Source organism: Hydra vulgaris, chromosome 04 (assembly GCF_038396675.1).
Source record: "Hydra vulgaris chromosome 04, alternate assembly HydraT2T_AEP".
Classification (NCBI taxonomy): domain Eukaryota; kingdom Metazoa; phylum Cnidaria; class Hydrozoa; order Anthoathecata; family Hydridae; genus Hydra; species Hydra vulgaris.
This window is the reverse complement of record NC_088923.1, coordinates 30,200,817-30,222,002: the sequence shown is the minus strand read 5'-3', so window position 1 is coordinate 30,222,002 and position 21,186 is coordinate 30,200,817. Positions and strand designations below refer to the sequence as shown.

The 21,186-nt window shown below is 25.7% G+C and overlaps 1 protein-coding gene across 2 annotated transcripts in view; it reads left to right on the top strand.

Annotated features, from left to right (window-relative positions):
* LOC100210976 (marginal zone B- and B1-cell-specific protein) overlaps positions 1-20,852 on the top strand; it is a 38,288-nt gene extending 17,436 nt beyond the window's left edge. For both annotated transcript variants that reach the window (XM_065796031.1, XM_065796032.1), the window contains exons 3-5: positions 12,235-12,344; positions 19,507-19,611; positions 20,597-20,852. In XM_065796031.1, the coding sequence (XP_065652103.1) occupies positions 12,235-12,344; positions 19,507-19,611; positions 20,597-20,741 (360 nt within the window). In that variant the 3' untranslated portion in view covers positions 20,742-20,852. The remainder of the gene's footprint in view (positions 1-12,234; positions 12,345-19,506; positions 19,612-20,596) is intronic.
* The last annotated feature ends 334 nt before the right edge of the window (positions 20,853-21,186 follow it).

Genomic DNA, 21,186 nt, shown 5'->3' with positions numbered 1-21,186 from the left:
GGTACATACATACATATATACTCTTCATACATATATATTTTTTTGTCGGGACATTTTTAAATCCCGATAAAAATAACAGCTAAAACTATGTTAAATCGATGTATTTCAATGAGTTATTTTTCAAGTCTCAATAATGGGGCTTTACACGAACATTCAGCTGCCAAAATACCAAAAAATCAAAATCAGCATTGCACGGTAAAAATTTGTCATAATGGTGAAGACATGTTCATTAGAGGAAATATCTAGTTAAAAAAACATTAAATATTAATTTAAGCGTAATTTTATGCAATTATTTACACGTTAATTTGACATTGTTCCAAAATGCTATTTTGCATTTTTTATTTATCAACTTTTTTACGCTACTATTGTTTTAAATTAACTTTATTGAATTTCATTTTAAAATATATTATTTTAACTAACAATCTTTTTTCGCTCAGACTTTTAAAAATAATTTAACGTAGATGTAATCATTAACATGAAAATGTTAATGATTACATCTACAAATGAACATGTAAAAAAGATGTTTTGTACACAAAGAATACCTACAAAATCTTTCATTACTGTTATAATATATAAGTTTTGTAAATATAAATCTCAAAAAGTCATTTTATGACAAATACATGCATCAAAAAGTAATATTTTTAATGTTTACACTGATAAAAGTTGTCTTGTCCATTAAAAATATTTTGTATTTTTCACCAAAATAATTAATTTTTTTAATATTTTTTTTTCTATATTATATAATTACATGTTTATTACTTTATTTATGCATTTTATATGTAAATATAGCTATTCTAATAAAAAAACTACGAAAATAATTTTGGCACAAAAAACTCGATTTTGTGTGCTGTGATGAAATTTACGATTATCCATGATAAGAATGTGATTTGGATTGCTTCTGAAATATGGAATAAGATTTTGTGTAATAAAATTTTCAAATCTTTCTGAATTATAAGCACCATCACTTAACTCATAAGAAACTATTCCATTATTATTAATAACCATCATCAAGCTACACCTTTACACCTTTGCTGGCTGGGACAGTAACATATGCTTTTTGATTTACCAATGAATATCCATAATTAGTAGTGGTATGCAGGTTAAAACCTGTTTCATCTAAAAATACTAATTGGTCATAATTATAGTTTGCTAATTCTCTTGCAAATAATTGCCTGGCGTCTAAAATTCTTGGAGAATTTCTTTCAATTGGTACTTTAGTTAGCCTCTTTCTAGTATATACCTTTTTTTTTTTAATTTTACTTACATAACTTTGTGAGCGATTGATTCCAATATTATTTAAATTTTTTACAATTTCTTGCTGAACATAACTACTGTCATTATTTAAATATGTGGCTATTTCATTTTTTATTATACTGTTATCCTTAAATTTCGGCCCTCTTTTGGCACCTAATATTTCTTTATCTATTAAGCCATCATTAATTTTTTTAATTAATTTACGTACACAGCTGTAGGATAAGTTGGTAAATTCTTGAATTTTTTTATTAGATTTTTCAAATATCTTTTAACATTTTTAATCGTTTCATTAGTAATTTTAATTCGGGTCTTTCTTTCTAGTGTCATACTTGGGCAATTTTTTTAAGTTTATATATTTTAAAATAAAGTGGTTTTAATTATGGAATAACCCTGTTATGCTATATACATCAATTTGCTTAAGATACTGTGTTGTAAAAATAGATAGTGGTCTACTTCTGTTCGGCTAAAAAGTTATTAGCTTACACGATTTACATACTTGCGCATTTTCTTGTGTTCTTTAACCATGACTTTTTCTATAGTTATGGCAATCACATGAAATTATGAAAATTGTTATGCCAATAGCCTTTTTTTTCGTAAGGGAGCGTTTTGTGATTATTTTAGTTTCTTTTTTGAAAGGTTGTTAGATTAAAATCATTATAGCGAAGTTATTGAATTGTTCTTTTTTTAAGATTAATTAAATTTTAGTTAGTTTTTTTACCCACAAAACTTCCTTTTTGGTGAATTATTAGAGAAATCTAGAATATGCATAAAAACAAAGTAAATAAACATTTTTAATCAATTTGATATATATTCAATTCGAAAATAAAACACTCTGATCTTTTTATATACACTTAAATCAATGCACAAAATAATAATATAATATTCAATCAACATTAATAAATTTGCTTTCAAAATAACTACTTCAAAACACACCATTATTTGTAGGTGCCATTTCACATCCAGTTTTCCACAAACATACATACTTATATAAATATATTAGCATGCATAAATTAATTCTCTCTAATAATATTGTTCAATTTGTTTTTAATGATTTTATGCCTTCTTATATGAAGACAAGGTATACATTCGATAATTTTTTTACATCAAGAAACAGAAATTTTTTTCTTGATATATATCGAAAATGCTTTAGAAAGTGATGCATTTTCTTTTCAAGTTTTATTTGACTAAATAAGAATACTAAACTATAAAAACAACAAAATTTAAATACCATATTATTAGAGCTTTATTTAAGTTTATAAAAAGAATTTTTTTAAAGAAAAAAAGCAAAATAAATATAATTTCAGAAAATAACCTCTTTGTGGACATTTTGTCTTTTATTTTGTCTTTTTTTTACGTTTAACATTAACAAACTTATTTTCAATAGCATCGCTATTTACATTATTTACGACATCTTCATCCAAAGAAGTGCTAACACTAGAATGTTCTCGTGCATTATAACAAATAATGAATAAATGGCAACAACTGCCAACATTTATAAATTTGAATAAAGGGCATTACCTGTTTTTTAACCAATGCATAAAATAACAGTTTGAATATTTAATCAACATTAAAATATGTTTTTAAAATCAAAACTTTAAAACTCAGTTATTCATGGGTGCTGTTTTACACCCATTTTTTCTCACCTGTTAGTCTTGGAAGCTTTATTATTCATCATATCATATTTGTATAAAAATGATGCTAAGTAGTTAGAAACAGATTTACGACTAGGTTTCGTACCATACAAAAAAACTATTTTACAAAACGATATATTTAGGACATAATATATGAAGTGTTCATCTGCAAAATGCTTTAAGTCACAAAAATAAAAATTTTAAGTTAATTCCAGTTCCACACTCTACATACTGAAACCTGAAAATTTAAATATTAGACCAATAGAAAAAATTTTGGTCCTAAAACTGGACAAAGAAAATATCAGCTTCTGTTGATGCACAAATGAGGTTAGTTTAGTTTTTTGTTGTTTTCTCAAAATGAATTTACTTGGACTTAGCATGTTTTGCAAATGGACTCCTCATATAAGCTACTCATATAAGCTCCTCATATAACCTTATATAAGAAAATTTTGATTCCAGGTAACCAACATTTATATGCAGAAAAAAACGTAAAATAAAGAGTAAAAAAATTCTATAGTAAAATAAAAAAAAACTATTTCCTTCCAAACCATTTAGTAATAGTGTATCAATTTTTTTTATTTTAAATGCACCTTGCATCGCAATTGTCCATTGCATGAAAAACTTTTGCTACTTTTGTATTCTATAGTAGAATCCTCACATTGATACTAATTTTGATGGACATCATTAGTATCCCCCATGTGATTTGCAAGCCACAAAAGTTCAGAATTATTTATGTCGAACAACTGCAGAATGGTTGGCAAATACTTTCTAGTTCTAGTTATAAAAAATAATCGGAACTATTGCTTTCACAGAAGAACCTAATTTAATTACATATACAACATAAAAAAACATTAAAATTTTAATATCAAATGTTTGATGTCATTAAACTTTTAATGTCAAAGTGAATAAAAAATAAAATTCCATACCTTACCTTCTTTTTTGCCTTAAATGTAACATAGTTCGAATCGTTCTGCAAGCTTTTTTTCTATAGGATCCTCTAAGCATCTATGTCAGTTAGGCATTATTATCTGCCTTTTATCTACCATATTACAATCTGTCAGTGTTAGCTTTTTTTCTGGTGCATTACCTTTTTTTAAATCCATATACAGAGCTTGCATTGTTTAATAAAATGCTGTAGTCTGATTACAGAAGAATTTCCAATTTTTCTTGGTCCGCAATAATTTGCACAAACTTTCATAGAAGAAAGAATGTTGTCATAGTTTTTTTTTTTCACTAAATCTCTTACAAATGTATTTTCTGCATTAAATTTTTTCTGTATTGCAACAATAACTTTGCTAAAACTCGAAGTGTGTAGCTTATATCATAGTAACAGTCTCTTTCTTTTTTACCTACTTCTACTGCTTCATAAGTCATTAATAGCTTATCATTGTGAATAATTAAATGAAGTTCATCATGTTTCATACTTGTAAATATGTGCTCATCTAAAATTCAAGCATTGCTGAATTCTCTGAAAATACTGAATTCTCCTACCAATATACACGACGCTTTTATATAATTTAATTTCTTATTATCACCGCCACGTCTAAATTAAATTATTATTTTTTCTTTATTAGGACAAGTCATTAAAAAAGCAAACAAAAAAAGAAAACATTAGATATATAAATAGTTTTTTTCCATTAAAAAAAATGATTATACTTACCAATACCTATGTCGTTCAAGTTGCCATTGTTTTATTTATAGATATCTTCACTTCTTTCACCCTCTTCTAGATATAAAACAAACAAAAATCAAATAAGAACTTTTATCTTTAAAAAATAAAAAATAAAATTACTTGTTACTTTGTTAGATTTCAAGTAATATAGCTGCACAAAGTACAATGGTACAATACATTATAGAAATGTTTACACCTCTTTAAAATATTTTGTAATGTGAATTAAGAAAGGATGAAAAACATAAATAAAAATTAAAGCAGTGTTTTAATTAAAAGCTGTAATGGAATTGATTACAAAAAACATGTTTAAGATTGTTTAAACCACTTTGCAAACATTTAATATCAATATCTATTATTAGATTATGTAGAAATTAAAAATAATATAGAGTATAAAATGCTAACTATATTATAGAACTTATATAAATTACAATTTATCTATTAATTACTATATACTGTATTAACTATAATAGTTAATACAGTTGATACTTTTAATTATAATATAATATATAGTATATTATTAATATATGTAAATTTTAGTATATAGTTACCTATGTAAATTATCGTTGTAGATACCCTAATAGTATTTGATAAGGTTTAATGTTTAACAATATTTTTAGGTATCGGAAACAAAACAATAGGGTAAACAAAACATTATGAAAATACTTTAATTAAATTAGAATTTATTATTGCTTAAAATTAAAGGAGTCTTGACTGGTTTTAAGTTTACAATTGCTAAGAAAGTATGATTTTGCCAGAGCTCTTAGCCTCAGTTACGGTGCATCAAAATTTTTGAAAGAGATTAGAACAAAACAAAATCTAAACCAATGTTAAGCCTTGATCTCAGGTGTTTAAAAAAAGATGAATGTAGTACCTGACAAATAAACATATTTAATATGAATTAAATTTAATAAATTTAAATTTAATAGGTATATAAACACCATTACTGAGACTTATTAAGTTTTTTCTAATATTTGTTTTGTCTTAATCTGTAAAGAAATAAATTTTTGATACACCATAACTGAGACTCTGAGGAAACCATGCATTCTAAGCCAGTGAAACTTATTAATGACCAAACTCAGCCATTTTAAATTTAATAATTATCAAAATTTATAAGTAGTATATAATAATAAGTATTCCAATACTCGGTATTGAAGTATTTATTACACGGTATTACACTACAGTATTATTTATTAATTATTACATTACAGTATTATTTATTACACAATATTAATACACAGTATTGAATACTGTATGAAGAAATTACATTGTAAACTTAATAACAGTTGAGACTCTTTTACTTTCAAGAAATATATAAAAATAAATACTCAATTGTTTAAACGATAACATTTTTAACTTTTTATAACTAATTGTTAATTGAATTTACTAACTTAAATTCCTCATTGCACCTTTACCGGTACTGCATGTGGCATACTCTGAAGAAAAACATTAATGCTAATGTATAAACATAATTTGTGTAGTGATTAAGTAATAAACATCTCCTCAGAGTCGTATCTATTATTACTGGCAATTCAATGAGGATCAGCACTAAATCTGAAATTAAACTTTTACGAAACTACAGAATATTTATTCTTTTTTAAACACCGTTACTTAGACTTAAAAATTTAATCCTTTTTCTAGATTTTAATTTAATTTCTTGTAAAAATAACTTTTTAATGCACCATTACTGAGACTCAGAGCATTGGGAAATCATACTTTCTAAGCAATTGTAAAATTAATAACATTCAGGACTCCTCTACTTTTAAGAAATATATAAAAATAATTATTCAATTTTTTAAACGATAACATTTTTTTATACCTACTTTAAAAAAATTTATTCACCTTAATTCTTCATTGCACCTTTGTTGGTACTGCACATAGCACACTCTATTTAACTCCAAAATATTTATACAGAAAAAAAACTTGAAACCATGTACCGCTAAAAATGACTTTTAAAAGTGCCAGGAAAGGTTCAAGAGTTTTCACCCAAATTTACCCCGAAATTGAACATATTTTAAAATGTGTGATAGAGTGCTAAAAATAAATGTAAAAGTAAATGATTTATTACTTTCATTTTTTTTAATTTTTAAAATTACTAGTTAAATGGTAATAAAAATGTACAAACCCCCTGTCATGTTTTTTAGAGTTAATATTTTTCAGATTTTCAGACAAAAGCAAACTTTTTTTGTTTTTATTTATTTATTCATCACTTTCAGTGCACTGTTACTGAGACTCAATGAAAAATCAAACATTCTAACCTATTGTAAACTTAATAACAGTTGAAACTTGTTTATTTTCAAGAAATATATAAAAATAAAAAATTCAATACTGTATTAAAAATTTAATATTTCATTTAAATAAAATGTTTATGTTTGCTTGTCACTTTTTTTTAAGCACCGTTACTAAGACTTGTTAGCTTAATCATTTTCTAATTCTAGATTTTGTTTCGTTTTAATCTCTTAAAGAAAAGTTTTTTAAAAACGAAAAAACAATTCAAGATTTTGTTTTGTTTTAATCTCTTGAAAAAAAATTTTTGATGCGCTAAAACTGAGACTTAGATTAAATACACACTTTCTGTTCCAAGAAATGTTCCAATTATTTCCTAATATAAAAATAATCTAAAAAATATTCCACCCATTTTCTAAACAATAACATTCTGATATTTAATGACTTCTAATTAATTAAAATTAATTTCCTTAGTTCTTTATTGCACCTTTATCGGTACTCAACGTTGCATACTCTGAAATATGACTTACTCAAAAAGAAAGAATATTTATACAAAAATAATAATTTAAAACCATTTGCTGGTAAATGGTTTTAAATTATTATTAAAAAAATGCTGGAAAAGTAAAAGAGTCAATTCAACCCGAAATCAAACAAACTTTAAAATGTGCATTAGAGCATGGTCGACAACAACGGGGGAATGGGGAGCCAAAGTGCTCTGCTCTCCCTCTATTTTTTGTTTCTATAGACTTTTTTTTTTTTTTTTTAGAAATTTCTAGATTTACATAATTTTATAATTTGTGGACAGGCATGCTCACATGACTCTTTTATTTTCAAGAAATAAAAAAAAGTACAATAGTGTATTAAAAATTTAATATTTATTTTATATTAAATCAAAAAAAAATTTATGCTTATTTCGAACTACCTTATACTTTCTTTCATTATGAATAATTTAGCCTTCTACTTCAATTTCAATAAAAGTCATTATTTTGACAAAACAATCAACTGTTAAATTTAAAAAAATCATTATTTTTATTAAAATAAAATCTATGAAAAGTATACAAATTTTTTATTTTATCAATAATATATGTAATCATTATGTGTGTTGATACAAAAAAATAAAAAATAAATAAAAAAATAGGCATTATACACGTAATAATTCCATATAAAGAACAGTTTGTAATGATTACTAGTGAAAACGTGAAATAACTTTACATCAGCCATGGGGCAGTGGTTGGATTTCTTGCTCAGAATCAAGAGGTCTGAAGTTCGATGTCGGCTCTCGCCAGAAAAGCAGCATTAGTAAGGAAAGAGGCATGAACTTTCTGGTTAAATTGCTCTTCTGCGGTACTCTGTGATAAACCCTTAGTTCTTATTGGAACACCTTAACAACTAAAAAAAAAAGTAATTGTAGGTGATTTTGGATTGTTGTGAAAATTTTTCATATAGAAACTTTAAGTTTTTAGCTTATTTTTATGTAGACATATGTCGTTTTTTTGTATTTTAATCAACAATTATGGTTTTATATAAAGCGAATCTTTGATTAAATAGAATTATCTATTGGATCCCTAAAATAAATAATCTTATTCTTTAATTAGTTACGGCATTTAACAAAACTTTCTCTTTTTCAATATATTCATTGAAATCTGATTCGCAAGTAAAAGGACCATAAAATTCAAAACAAGCTCAGAATGAATTTCTGGATTTTCCAAACCCGTAATACTTTATTTCTGTTGAGGAAATGAAGCCAATTTTTAATACTGTATTTGCAAGAATAATACAAACATTTAAGTTCTTTGATGCATATTTATGAATTGCTTCTACCACTACTGAGCTAATCTTATTTAATTTTATTTTTCATAAGATAATTTATTGACTTCATTAAAAACATTTACAATAACAACCCTAAGTCTTTACTCATGGTCAACTTCGTATGATAAAATTAGTCAACTACTGAGAGTTTCTAAAGAAGTTTATTAATTTTGATTTGTTTGTTGCTTCTTGCTGCAATATTTTTCGTTTTAGTTCGTATCGTAATTACATTTACAAAATTAATAGCCAAGTATTATGTAGAAAAGCTAAGTAAAAGGAACTTTTTACACTATATAAAATTTATTTTTGTTTAAACGCAAACTTTTATTCAATCAAAATTTATTTAATCAAATTTTAAATTGCATGAGATTTAGCATAAAGTTGCATAACTTTACATGCAAAGAACTCGCTGTAAAGAAATTTTTTTAATTTCTTAAAGTTTTTAAAACCTTTAGAATGTTAGAAATATAAGTACAAAAAAAACAAAAAATGCCAACAACCAAAAAATAGCAAAAATTAAATAGTTTTTGAACTTTCAAAAAAATTGATAAGGAATAATTAGTTAAAAAAAAAAAAAATTTAGCTCCCATACTCCCTCCCCTCCTCCTTGATTATTAACTTTTTATATTTTTATCCTTTTTTTAGATTTTGTTTTGTTTTGTAATCTTTGATTACAAACTTGATTTTTAACTTGATCTCTTTTATATTTTATATTTTGATCTATTTTCTAGATTTTAGTTTGTTTTAATCTCATAAACGTAAAGTTTTTTAATGCACCGTAACTGAGACTAGGAGAAAACTCAAACTTTCTAAGCCATTGTAAACTTTATATGTTGAGACTTGTTTATTTTCAAAAAATTATATAAAAATAAATTATTCTAATCATGTATTAAAAGTTCAATATTTAATTTCAATTGAATTTAAAATGTTTATGTCAGGTTTATGTATTTGTCAGGTATTACATGTTTGTTTTTTTAAGCACCGTTACTGAGACTTATTAACTTTATCATTTTTCTAGTTTTTGTTTTCTTTAAACCTTTCAAATGTATAGTTTTTTAATGCATCGTAACTGAGGAAAATCAAACTTTCTAATCCATTGTAAACTTAATATCGGTTGAGACTCCTTTTTTTTATGGTGGCCTCTGTGAGGTGTAATAGAAAAGTTAGTGGCTTTAAGTTAAATTTTAGGTAAATATAGTTACCTAAAATTTAACTTATATATTATATATAACTTAACATAGATATTTGTTCTTTATTTTATTAAATAGCGTTTTAAAAACATTTAGCATCATATCGTTATTAATTCTGTACATAAAAATTAAATAATGATTTATATTTATTTGGTAAACACTCAATATTTTTAGATTAATAAATAGTGGTTGTGAATGAGAGAGACGATCTGCATTGAATGTTTTCTCTTTGTTTGTTGATTTGTTTGATTAGTTTTTTTTATTGGTGCTGCACTAAGTAATGTTAGCATAATTGAGATAACATTGGTGAAAAGATAAGTAGATATATTTTAAGGAAGTTTAACTTTGGTAAGGTTTTACCTTAAAAAGTTTGCCAATATGTTTAGAAATTTTATTTTGAATTAATTTTATGTTATTTATCCATTTGATACTTTTGTTATTCGCTGATTTTATCCATGTGATTTTTTCGTCATTCGCTTATTGTACTAAAGCCGATATTGAATCACAATCCTCTTCTTTCTCTTCTTTCTTTCTCTTCTTTCTTTCTCTTCTTTCTTTCTCTTCTTTCTTTCTCTTCTTTCTTTCTCTTCTTTCTTTCTCTTCTTTCTTTCTCTTCTTTCTTTCTCTTCTTTCTTTCTCTTCTTTCTTTCTTTCTCTTCTTTCTGAGACATAACTCTAACGACTGTGCCACAGCTGCTTAAGCTTATGCTTAACTTATGCTTTCCCCTTGCAACGACTGTGCCACAGCTGCTTAAGCTAATGCTTAACTTATGCTCTCCCCTTGCAAGATTTTTAAAATACCATAACTTTACAGATGGTCAATTATAAATCATAAAATAAGTTATTACAATGAAATTTTAATGTTTTAATGATTACAGGTTACTATATTTATTTTTTAAGAATCTAAACATTGAATAAAAAATTTCCATTCGTCTAAAATAAACAGAATGCTTTTTGCACTTTTGCCAGTGAATCTCTTTTGGATTGGACCTCTTTGCGTCAGCAAGTCCTGCTATACGATTGTTATAATATTGGTCTATTTAATTTCAAAACAATATTTCATGTAGGTGAAAATTTTATACAAAACTAGAAAAATATTTTACGCGTAGTCACTTAAACTTTTTGATAAAAATGAAACTTTGATAAATACAATTGCACAAAAAGTTATTTGAAGACATTTACTACATTTACTATAGTACAGATGTTTTGTATATTTTGATATTGTGGTTTATCCTCCACAGGCTAATTGCCATATAGAGGTCACATACCATGACAATAAGTTCAGTTCACTAAAGAGCTGAACTTATCACATAAAGATAAGTTCAACTAGCTAAAGTGCATAATAACCTCGACAGACCAAGAGTTTGAAAAAGAATAGAAGTAAATAAGGTTAAAAAGACAGAAGTAGTGGAGTTAAAAAGATATCATAGAAAAAAGCAGATATTGATACAGACTTTGCAGAAGATGTCAGAATGTGAAATTTTATAAACAGAACTTTTTATTAAGTATTTTGTCGTTTTTGTATTCTTGATAGTTTGTATATTTTTGTAAGTTCATAATAGAAAAATGCTTAATCATGTTTTAGCTTCTCTACTTCTGCTTATGCTTTAAAGCACTTGTCTTTATGTAATTTCTATATTGCTCACAATCTTGCGCATCTTCATTTCTCTTTACTTTTTAGCGTATCGTTTGTGTTCCAAAAATATAACTTTTTAGAACAGCGCAATATATTATTGAATTGATTTTTAAACAAAGATTGAATTTCTTGAAACTCAAGTCAATGTGGAGTTGATATTAGAAGTAACAATACAATGTAATGTCATCAAAACTGCACCCTATTTCATATGTTGTCTTTTAACCAAAAAATAAGGCAATGGGGTTTGCCAAGTATAAAAGTTTTATTTTCTTAAATACAGTAGTTCATCATCATAAAAATACTATACATATGTTTTGCAGTCCTTCAGAAGCTTCTTGACCTGAAATCAAAGTTATGTTTGGTATTTATTTCGTTTATTGTTATTGTATTGGCCACAAATCGTTCAATATATTAAAAAAAAACTAAAACGATAAAAAAAAATTAGTGCAATATAAATGCAGCCTAAAGTCATGTCCCAACATTAGTGCAAAAAAAAAAAAGACTTACTTCGAAATATCACCAATACCAGGACATGCGAATTTCTTTGTTTTGAATCCGTCATATGATAAGCAAACATACATAAATACTAATTACCTTAACATTACCTTACAAAAATATAAACATAAAAATAAAACTCGAGTTTAGGAAAGTCCCGGTTGCTGGACGCCAAAAGCAGTCTCACTAAAGGTGTGGATGTTTGTATGTATGTATGTATGCATGTATGCATGTATGCATGTATGTATGTATGTATGTATCTGTGTGTATGCATGTATCTGTGTATGTATTACATACATCTAATAATCAATATTGTTCTTATAGTTAACTGAAATGTTAAAAAAAGAAGAAGCAAAAGCTGGCAATAAAAAGTTGAAGGAATCTGATTATCTTGATGCGTTTGAAAAAGTATGTGAGGCAAAAACGTGGGAAAAGTAAGATTTTTTACATTTTTTTTTAATGATTTAAAAATAATAATTACAAAATGATTCTAGGAATATTGACTGATAGGAACCTACTCTTTTGTCATAAGCATAATCAGTGTACACACACTTTTTTTGCAACTTAGAAAACAAAGTTTTTTCAATTTTTATCTTGCCTATTTTTCCAACACTTTTAAATAAAATTTTATACATTATAATTGTTTTAAAATAAAATTTTATACATTATAATTTAAAAAATGCTTTTATAGCACTTTTAACTTGAAACATTTTAATATAAAAGTTTGGATGACAGCAATCTTCAACATTTTAATATAAAAGTTTGGATGACAGCAATCTTCAACATTTCAATATAAAAGTTTGGATGACAGCAATCTTCAACATTTCAATATAAAAGTTTGGATGACAGCAATCTTCAACATTTCAATATAAAAGCTTGGATGACAGCAATCTTCAACATTTCAATATAAAAGTTTGGATGACAGCAATCTTAAACATTTCAATATAAAAGTTTGGATGACAGCAATCTTTAACATTTCAATATAAAAGTTTGCATAATAGCAATTTTTAACATTTATATTTTTAACATTTAGAAGTTAACTTTACTGCATAGATAAAATCTTCAAAATCAAAAATCTTTTTTTTTTTTTGATGAAGTAACTAAACATTCAGGGCTCAAATTAAGTGTAACTAGTTGTTAAGTGTTAAGAGTGCAGGCGGTGAGAAACAAACAAATTAAGTGTAACACGATTGCTATTGCTTTTCACACCTTCATGATAAGTTTTTTCTTTAAAAACATATTTTTGCAATTTGTTTTTTTATTTCGTTAATTTTTTTTACTTTTCTAATTTAGCGTTTTTTTGGCCATTCTTAAAAGTAATGTTTTTGTACAAGTTTTTTACAAGAGGTCATAAAGTATGTCATGCTAAATTTATTTTTGAATAGAAGTATGATCTTTGCTCTCTTGCGTGAAGATTTTATTCAACATCACGCACTTTTAAATTTAAATTACTTTAAATCTGTGCGTGGAAGCTAATATTATTTTAAAGTTATATTTAGTTTGATTTCACAGTAAATTTAATTTTAAACTAAGTCAAGGCAACCAGTTAAGTTACTACAGTAACTTACAGTGACTCAACTAATAAATTTACTTAATATACTCAAAGACTAACCTTATAAACGTTTCTATTTATATCTTATATGTTGTTTACACATAATATAAGCTTCTAACTAAAAGTTATTTTAACAAGAAATCTTGAATAGAATATAAAAAATGCGATACCACTTTTTTATATTTTATTTAAAGCAATATCACAATAGAACATATTCTATAATCTATACGCAAGTTGTTTTTAGGAATTTTATTTTTAAAAAAATCTTGAACAAAAGAATTTTAGTCTTCTAAAATTCTCTTATTCAAATAATTTTGTGATTAAAATTTGAAATTGAAAAAAAAATTGGAAAAATTTAAAAGAATTTAAACGTTCAATTACTATAAATTTAATTCAGCAGTGTCCGAAATACCCAGTCTCTAATACTCATCATACCAAGAATCATTGCTGAAAGCTAAACTTATATCTAGCTACAGTAACAATATCAGATTTAGAACATAGTGCAAGGAAGAAAGTTTTATTTAAATCGTAAATGTTTGGAATAGTTTTATTTTGTTTCTTGAAAATAGTTTTATAAGTAGAAACATTCTCTTGCAAACAAAACTAACATTGATTGAAAACTAACACCAGTGATTGGAAAAGTTAAAATAAGAATTAAATTATAAAAAGTTAAAATTAATAAATTATTTTGCTTCTGTTCAAAGAAATTTTTTTCTACAAAAATAATTTAAGCATATTCTTAAACTTAAGGAAATATAATTCAATTTATTAAGCCAAATTTTTTTGTTAATTTGAGGCCTGACATTTAAAAAAGTCAATACCTTACTTCAGCCATTAAATTTCTTCAGGAAAGATACGATGTAGATTGTTAATATAATGCTACTTGTTCAACAGTTACAGGAACAAAAAACTACCATTGTTTTATACCATAATCATTAACTGTTTTACAGATGAGATGGGTGTCATTCTACAATGAGTAGTTTTGTTTGTGCATAAAGACACTTCATGCATCAGACATAAAATCAGACACATAAGGTGAAACATTCAATAACCAATTAATAAAATTATTTGGTAGATTCTAGTAATAATAATGCTAGACCTCGGAATTAGAAAAAACAAGGTTTACAATTTATTGCCAACCTTAAACCCACTGTTAGATGGTGGCATCAGGTTAGAAAAAAAATTTGACACAAAGGTATTACCATAAAACATAGAAACAAGGTCGGCGATTTTTGCTGACCTCAAACACATTTAGGTCAGCAGTTAGGTTGGCATTGCCAAATGCTGACCCTAATTCCGAGGGTTGTGATGCTAATAACTATGTATTTATAAAAATTAATTTAACACTTTTTTATATTAATTTCTATCTATTCAGGTATTAAGTTTATTCAGATATTTATGCAAACGTCATAACATCAGGATTTTAGGATCATGACAGAATTTATGTCATAAAACTTTATTAGTACATCATTTAGATTAGTGATGTCGTTATCATCACCATGGTTTGATTGGTGATATCGTTATCATCACCATGGTTTGATTCTGCCATTATATAATAAATATTATGGCATTTAAAAAACTATAATTGAATTTAAAAATTGTATTATGGACTTTAATCAAGTATGTTTATAAATAGGTAATTTTTAGGGAAAATTAAAATTGTAAATTATAAAATTTAATAGCTTAAATTTAGGGTTATTAAAAATACTTTGTTGAAAAAATTGTTTACTAAGTAATGTATTTATATCTTGTATCTTTTTTTTATTTTTTAAGTATGCTAATTATGACAGCAGCACTGTCTAACTTCTGCTACAAATAGTTAAACTAATGCATATTGATGATAACTTCTTTAATGCATATTGATGATAACTTCTTTAATGCGTATTGATGATAACTTCTTTGCATATTGATGATAACTTCTTTGCATATTGATGATAACTTCTTTGCATATTGATGATAACTTCTTTGCATATTGATGATAACTTCTTTGCATATTGATGACAACTTCTTTGCATATTGATGATAACTTCTTTGCATATTGATGATAACTTCTTTGCATATTGATGATAACTTCTTTGCATATTGATGATAACTTCTTTGCATATTGATGATAACTTCTTTGCATATTGATGATAACTTCTTTGCATATTGATGATAACTTCTTTAATGCATATTGATGATAACTTCTTTGCATATTGATGATAACTTCTTTGCATATTGATGATAACTTCTTTAATGCATATTGATGATAACTTCTTTGCATATTGATGATAACTTCTTTAATGCATATTGATGATAACTTCTTTAATGCATATTGATGATAACTTCTTTGCATATTGATGATAACTTCTTTAATGCATATTGATGATAACTTCTTTAATGCATATTGATGATAACTTCTTTGTTAATGCATATTGATGATAACTTCTTTAATGCATATTGATGATAACTTATTTGTTAATGCATATTGATGATAACTTCTTTAATGCATATTGATGATAACTTCTTTGTTAATGCATATTGATGATAACTTCTTTGTTAATGCATATTGATGATAACATCTTTGTTAATGCATATTGATGATAACTTCTTTGTTAATGCATATTGATGATAACATCTTTGTTAATGCATATTGATGATAACTTCTTTGTTAATGCATATTGATGATAACATCTTTGTTAATGCATATTGATGATAACATCTTTGTTAATGCATATTGATGATAACTTCTTTGTTAATGCATATTGATGATAACATCTTTGTTAATGCATATTGATGATAACATCTTTGTTAATGCATATTGATGATAACTTCTTTGTTAATGCATATTGATTCTTTGTTAATGCAAATTGATGATAACTTCTTTAATGCATATAAATGATAACTTCTTTAATAACCAGAAAAATACACAATAGGGTGTCACACAATAAAGTGTCACAAAATGACAACAAAAATTGAACATCAAGAAATTATACCATCTAAAATATGTGATTTGGTCTATGAAGATAAAGCTATGCACTAAAGTTTAATCAAGATTCAACCGATTTCATGCACATCTCATGTGTCACTTTTAACTAGTACTTGTTCAGAAGTTGCTTCAAAAGCTCAGTTGATTGAATTTGATGGTTTACCAATTGAGTGTCGATCCATGACCAAATATTTTCTTTTGGGTTGATATCTAGTGATCTAGGACAACAAGGCAACAAATTGATCTTCTTTGTGGTAAACCAGTTTGTTATATTATGTACTGTGTGTGCTGGAGCCCCGTCTTGATGCTTGCTTTTGCCATACAATTGCCTTGTTGATGGAGTCAACCATGTTTCAAGTGTGTTTTTGTTGATACGACCATTATAGTATTATTGGTTGATACAACCATTATACAGCTCACAAAAACCAAGGCCTTTGTGGGAAAAATTTCCCTATATAACTAGTGAGCCTTCATCACTTTGTTGTCTTGCTTGTAAATAGCGCTCGCAATATTTCTCAGTTGCAAATCTTTTAACATATATTCTTCCTTTGCTGTTCATAAACTGAAAATTTGACTCATCATTCCAAATCACTTTTGCCCAATCTTCAACTGCCCAATGCAAACGTCTTGCACAATTTTTGTTATCGAGTGTGAAAAATATATAATTAACTCGGTTAAATTTTTATGTCATCCGTAGAGTACATCGTATTTAATTAGTTTTTTGGAAGTAGTGTAGTATGTGTGAATATATATATATATTGTTTATTTTATCGATGCAAACATAAATAGCAAATCCGTTAAGATGGCTTCTAAATTAAAAGCATTTTATTTCATTGCAATATGGGACACCATGGTTCAGCTTTTCAATGTTGATTTAAACTTTCTAAGAAATTTCTGTGCTTCAGATGCCTACTAATTGTAACATGTCAATGAGAACAATACAACCTCTGTAAGGTGCTTATAATTGTAACAGCTCTAGGTCAATATCATTCTGTTATTGAATTTCCATGACAACTTTACATAATGTAGTGCCTCCTCTTTTGCACATATATTAGGAATAGCGTTAACACTAAATAAATTAAAGGAATGCAAGACTAAGTTGCTAGTCTAATTCATCTTTATCTCAGATTAGAGGTGTGAGATTCAGATGAAAGAAGCTTGAAAATCTTAAAGCTTCAGCTTTGCTGTACAATTCAAAACAAAAGATAGAAGCTATCTTTTGTTTTGAATTGTACAGCAAAGCTAAAGCTTTAAGCTGTTAAGCTGAGTTGTGTTATGTGTTCTGAGTTTGGCAAAACTTTCTTTTGTAGAAAAGACATCAGATTCTAAATAAGAGTTATGAAAAAATTTTTTAGATAAAAAACAAATTGTTTACAATTTAATGAGAGATTCTCTATCTGATACTCTTTGATTATGTAAAATTGTTTTCTTAAAGTATATCTATATAATAGCTCCTTTATTATATGTAACCTTTTTTTCAAGTCATATGTATGTTTTATTAGAATTTGCTTTAGATTTAAATAGTCTTAGCAATAAGAATTTACTTATACACATAAACATTACAAATTGTGAAGTCAAAACTTTCCTTTCTTAGAAGAATTTAGCTTAGTGTGCATTGATATTTCAACTAAAAGAATTTACAATAAATGAACCAACTAATTTTTTTATCAAAAGTTTGTTGTGTTTTTTGTTTTAAAATTGGTCTAACAATGTTTATATAATAGAAATATTAAAAATATATTTTTTGTATATTTATTGCTAAAAAAATATACAAAAAATTTTATATTTGTTACTAAAAATTAGAATTAGTTTGTTGATATTCATATAAGTTTATCATTTAACGAGTTTATTCAAAAAACGGAGTTTGTAATTGTTTAGTTGATAACTCATGTTTATTTGATAATGTCATAAGATAACAAATTTATTTGTATTCTGTTGTATAATATTTCAAAAGTTTTAGTGACACCCCTTAAGTGAACTTTTCATAAAATAATAAGAAACTATATTTCTACAATAAAACAGCTGTGAGTTGTTGAGTGCTTGCTTCTTAAGGGAGAGTTCAATCACAACCATGTCCTATAGTACAGGCTCGATTTATTTCTCTGTGCAGCTCTTGTTAGTTTCTTGTTTGTTTTCTCTTTCTTTTCTTCAGGAATTATTTTTTTCTGGATATTTCCGGAATTCTGGATATTTTTCTCAACTTTTAGTTTTTCTGGATATTCAAAACTTTTTCCATACATACAAGTTTATACATTTACAAGTTTTATATTTATTTCTTTAAGTAATTTATTTCTTTTTTAAGCTTTTTCACTCATCACTCACTAAGAAAAGTTTGAAAAAAAATTAGAGACAACTCAGCTAAAAGCAAAATTAAATGGAAATTTCCGGATATTTTACCCAAACAATTTTCCAGATTTTTAAAACATAGTCTGGATGATCTATGTTTCTTTTTTATTGTTTTCGCTTGTTAGTTTCTTGTTTATTGTTTTCTCTTGTTAGTTTCTTGTTCGTTGTTTTTTTTCTTTCTCTTTTTTTGTTTGTTGTTTACTCTTGTTAGCTATTTGCTATTTGTTAGGTTTGTTGTTAGGTTTTTCTATGCAGCAATCTTGTTAGTCTAATTATTATGAAGGTAGCAGTATAGATCATGGAGATAAACAAGAAAGTAGTATATATAGTAATTTTCTTGGGACATGAATTTGAGTATAAAATAAGAAAAATAAGATATTTAAGTATAAAATAAAATTTTGTTAACAAATTTAATTATTGCTATTTTACTGAATGATTGATTGGTATTTTACTGTGAGTAGCAGATGAGGTTACTTTACTGTGTGGGGCAGATAAGGTTACTTTACTGTGTGGGGCAGATAAGGTTACTTAACCATAGTGAAGGGAATTTACCTATGAGAAAGAAAACCTGGTATAAAGTTCCCATTTTAAATGGTAAGAGAGAACCTCTGATGGTAGATTAGTCAATAAAGTTATTAACGATGGTAATTGATACATCACCTAGAAATTTTACAAAAGTTTTTTTGATCAATAAAAATATGCTTAATCAAATATTTAAATTTGATTTTAGCTATGGCTTAAAAACAGTAAATGGAGTAAATAGAATATCTGGAAAAGGTCTTGAAGCAGATCAAATACCTGGCATGATGCAAGGTGGAGGAAAGTGGCCAGGAAGGTATGTTTACTAATAACTTTTTATTATTTATATATATTATACATTATTATAGTTATCATCATATCTAAATTTATGTTTTAAATATATAAATGCTTTTTACCTTTATAAAGGATTAATTTTTTTATTGACAATTAGTAAATATATTTAAAGTTATATTGAAAATACTTTGAAATTTTATACAGCGGACTGTTAATTTGAAATTTTAAAGAACATCAATATTTATAAGCGATAAGAATCATGATTTGTAGTTGCAGCTGTAACTAGAAATTTTCTTTACAAAAACAAATATATTAAATTTATTTAAATATATTAAATTTAAACTTGCAAATATATTAAATTTAAACTCGCAAATATATTAAATTTATCGCTAAAATATACTAACACTAATTGGAAAAAAAAGTATAATATTATAAGTTTTACATTTAACAGGAAAGTAGTTATGAGTTATAAGTGAATCTTTTTCTTAAATTCAATAAGAACCAGTCAGTAATTTGATCATTGATATTAAAAATAACAATAAAAAATTCATCTGCGTGAACTTTTATATTGTTTATCTCATCAAGCAAAGCGACTTTTCTTTTAATTTTTTTTAAGTATTTTCTGCAACGAATATAAAGTTATAAACGAATAAAAGTTCAATTTCTATAGTTATTCAAGCCCTAAAATATTTGATTGATGATTGGTAATTTCATTACTGTGCATTCAAATTATATTAATTACAATTTTTGATATTTGGCTTTGATAGAAAAATAAGAGAAGCTGTTTGTGATTTACATTACTTAAGAATTCATGCATTTACATTATTTAAAATTTCATGTGTATTTATATATATATATATATATATATATATATATATATATATATATATATATATATATATATATATATATATATGCAGTTTTCTTGTATTTATTTAATTTAATAGAAATCTAAAAAAATTTTTATATATTAAATAGTTTTCTAAAAAATAAAATGTTTGATCTAGGTTATCAATGAAATGTTACGAATTTATTGAAGCGATAGGAGAGGAAGGCATTTACAATAAATATCGCAAAAATAAAGACTTAAATAAGTTTCTCTGTCATGAGCATACGAAAGATTGTAGATCTGTTTTGAAAACTGATCTTTAATTTTTTAAGATAATCATAATGTTTATACTTTTTTGTGTTTATTATCATTTTTTTTCATTTAACTATGTAATTTTTTAAACTGTTGATGATAAAGTTGTTTATTGCTTTTTATTTTTATTTTTTTTCTGTTGTTAATATTTATCTTTCTACTTTTATTTAATATTTATCTTTCTACTTTTATTTAATATTTACCTACTAAAGTTGAGTATAGGAAAGTTTTGTATTTTTATTTAACCTTTAAATTTTAGAGAAAGAGTTTTTTGAGACCTTTAAATTTTAGAGAAAGAGTGATTTGATTTTTTTAACCATTCCAGAGAAAACAATTATAACATCAATACTTAAAATGAGGGGGTTTAGTCTGATATTAAGAGGAATGCTCAATTATATTTTACTTTGATGGAATTTGCCTCTATCTGAATCTACCCCCCCCCCCCTACCAAAACAA